We start from the raw sequence: 1,909 nt of genomic DNA, 5'->3' as shown, positions 1-1,909 counted from the left end.
ATGTTCGGGATGTTCAGCCGCTGGAGAACCTTCAACAGCGTCGTCTTCTACCTGACCCTTGTCACTGGCGTGGCGGGGCTGGTGGGCAACGGGCTCGTGCTCTGGAACCTCGGCTTCCACATCGAGAAGGGCCCCTTCTCTGTCTACCTGCTGCACCTGGCCGCCGCCGACTTCCTGTTCCTTGGCTGCCACGTGGGCTTCTCCGTCGTCCAGGCGGCCCTGGGCTCCCAGGACACGCTCTACTTCGTGGTCACCTTCCTGTGGTTCGCCGCGGGGCTCTGGCTGCTGGCGGCCCTCAGCGCCGAGTGCTGCCTGTCCGACGTCTGTCCCGCCTGCTACCGGGGCTGTCGCCCTCGACACGCCTCGGCCGTCCTCTGCGCCCTGGTCTGGGCCCTGACCCTGCCCGCCGTGCTGCTGCCCGCCAGCGCCTGTGGCCTGCTGCGTGACANCACGAAACCGACCGGCCCGCGCCCGCCCCGCGGCCCTGCAGACCCTCGCCCAGGCCCCCTGCCGCGGCCGAGCTCCCGAAGGGCGGGTCGTTTTCCGTGTTTTCTGCTGCTTTTTCAAAAACACTTTGTGTTCCTTGTTAAAACATTGGAGCCCGCAGAAAACACGGAAAGGATAAGTCACCAAAACGTTTTCCACCCAGATGGACACATTTTTCCGTGAAGAACACTCCGGTCACGTAGTTTCCACAGTAGAGACCCGCGGAAATTTCCTTTTTAGCAGAATGAGGCGTTCTAGGCACGCTGTGTGACACCTGTCACCACAGAGCGTTGAACTACCTACGAAGGGTTAAATGAAGTTGTGCGTTTTCCCACTGGAACAGTCAGGTGTTGCTTCTTAGGGGAACTTTGGAGAACACCAAAAAATGGAAAGGAGGAAAACTTGCCTGAAGCCCCCCGACCCAGAGACCCCGGCCTTCGCTGGTTTCCTGTTCCGGCCGTGCCGAGTCCCCCTGCCTGACCTCTCCAGACTGTACCCTCTGGACAGGGAGTCTGGGGTCGTGGAGCATCTAGAGGCCACCTGTGGACTCAGGAAGGGGGGATTGGGGACGAGAGACCTGGTGGGGGGGGGCCTGTCCATTCCCAGGATGCCCCACACTGGACCCCTAGGAGGGGTGTGGCCTTTCTCCTGGAAGACGTGGAAATGGGGTCAGGATGGGAAGGGTTTTGAAGGTGGGTGCCCCAGGACCAGCCCCATCCTCCCTGCCCCAGGAAGTAGCTGCAAGGCCGCCTGTGGGGCCGTCCATCTGTGTGCCAGCAGGGACAGGTGCGCAGCCACAGAGGACGGTGTCTGGGGCTTGTGATAAATATCCCAGTCTAGGCAGATGGGGAGCGCAGGGGCTGTGCCCCTGGAACCTGCAGCTTGGTGTGGGACACCATCCTGAGTCCAGACACCAGCAGGCCATGTCCCTGTCCTTGGAGAAACTGCAGCCAGATGGAGGGACAGGGCTGCCCAGGTCTGGCCAGAGTCCAGGCAGAGGCAGAGAGAGCCTGGGCTCCCATCCTGCTGGCACCTCTGTGGCTGGGTGACTTCCCGTAAGTCACTTGACTGCTCAGGGCCCAGGTCTGCGAAAGGAGGCAGACATGTCTCCTTGTCTCCTTGCCAGACTGCAGGGCCAGGCCTCTGCAGAGGACATCGTGTCCTAGCCCTCAAGGCCAAATGCTTCGCCTCTCCTGCTCGGCAGAGCTCTGGGTGTCCCGCCTGCCCTGACCTGGGCGCAACCACTGCATTGCCTGCTGGTGCCCTCGCCCTGGGCACCATCCTTCTCAGCCATGGGGGTCTGTCCTGTGACTGTCCATCCTGACCTGTGGTTTGGGCTTCCTGGCAGTGGGTACCATGTTCTCAGAGCCTCTTGTATGCACCTGCCAGGCCTGAGCACCCGAGTGACCTCGTGCCTGAGCCT

The 1,909-nt window shown here is 62.0% G+C and overlaps 1 protein-coding gene across 1 annotated transcript; it reads left to right on the top strand.

Moving 5' to 3' along the window:
- On the top strand, positions 1–1,652 carry MRGPRG (MAS-related GPR, member G). Its single transcript, XM_008563712.1, has 3 exons — positions 1–442; positions 1,218–1,272; positions 1,613–1,652. The coding sequence occupies exons 1-3, from the start codon at positions 1–3 to the stop codon at positions 1,650–1,652; spliced, it is 537 nt and encodes a 178-aa protein (XP_008561934.1).
- Positions 1,653–1,909: the final 257 nt, after the last annotated feature.

This window comes from Galeopterus variegatus, unplaced genomic scaffold (assembly GCF_000696425.1).
Source record: "Galeopterus variegatus unplaced genomic scaffold, G_variegatus-3.0.2 Scaffold14658, whole genome shotgun sequence".
NCBI lineage: Eukaryota > Metazoa > Chordata > Mammalia > Dermoptera > Cynocephalidae > Galeopterus > Galeopterus variegatus.
Note: the sequence above shows the minus strand (reverse complement) of the source record. Positions and strands in the feature narration are given on the sequence as shown.

Coding starts and splice junctions, on each gene's coding strand:
- MRGPRG (XM_008563712.1), top strand. CDS start 1: ATGTTCGGGATGTTCAGCCGCTGGAGAACCTTCAACAGCGTCGTCTTC. Junction 1,273..1,612: donor CTGTGTGCCAGCAGGGACAG/GTGCGCAGCCAC, acceptor TCTCCTTGCCAG/ACTGCAGGGCCAGGCCTCTG.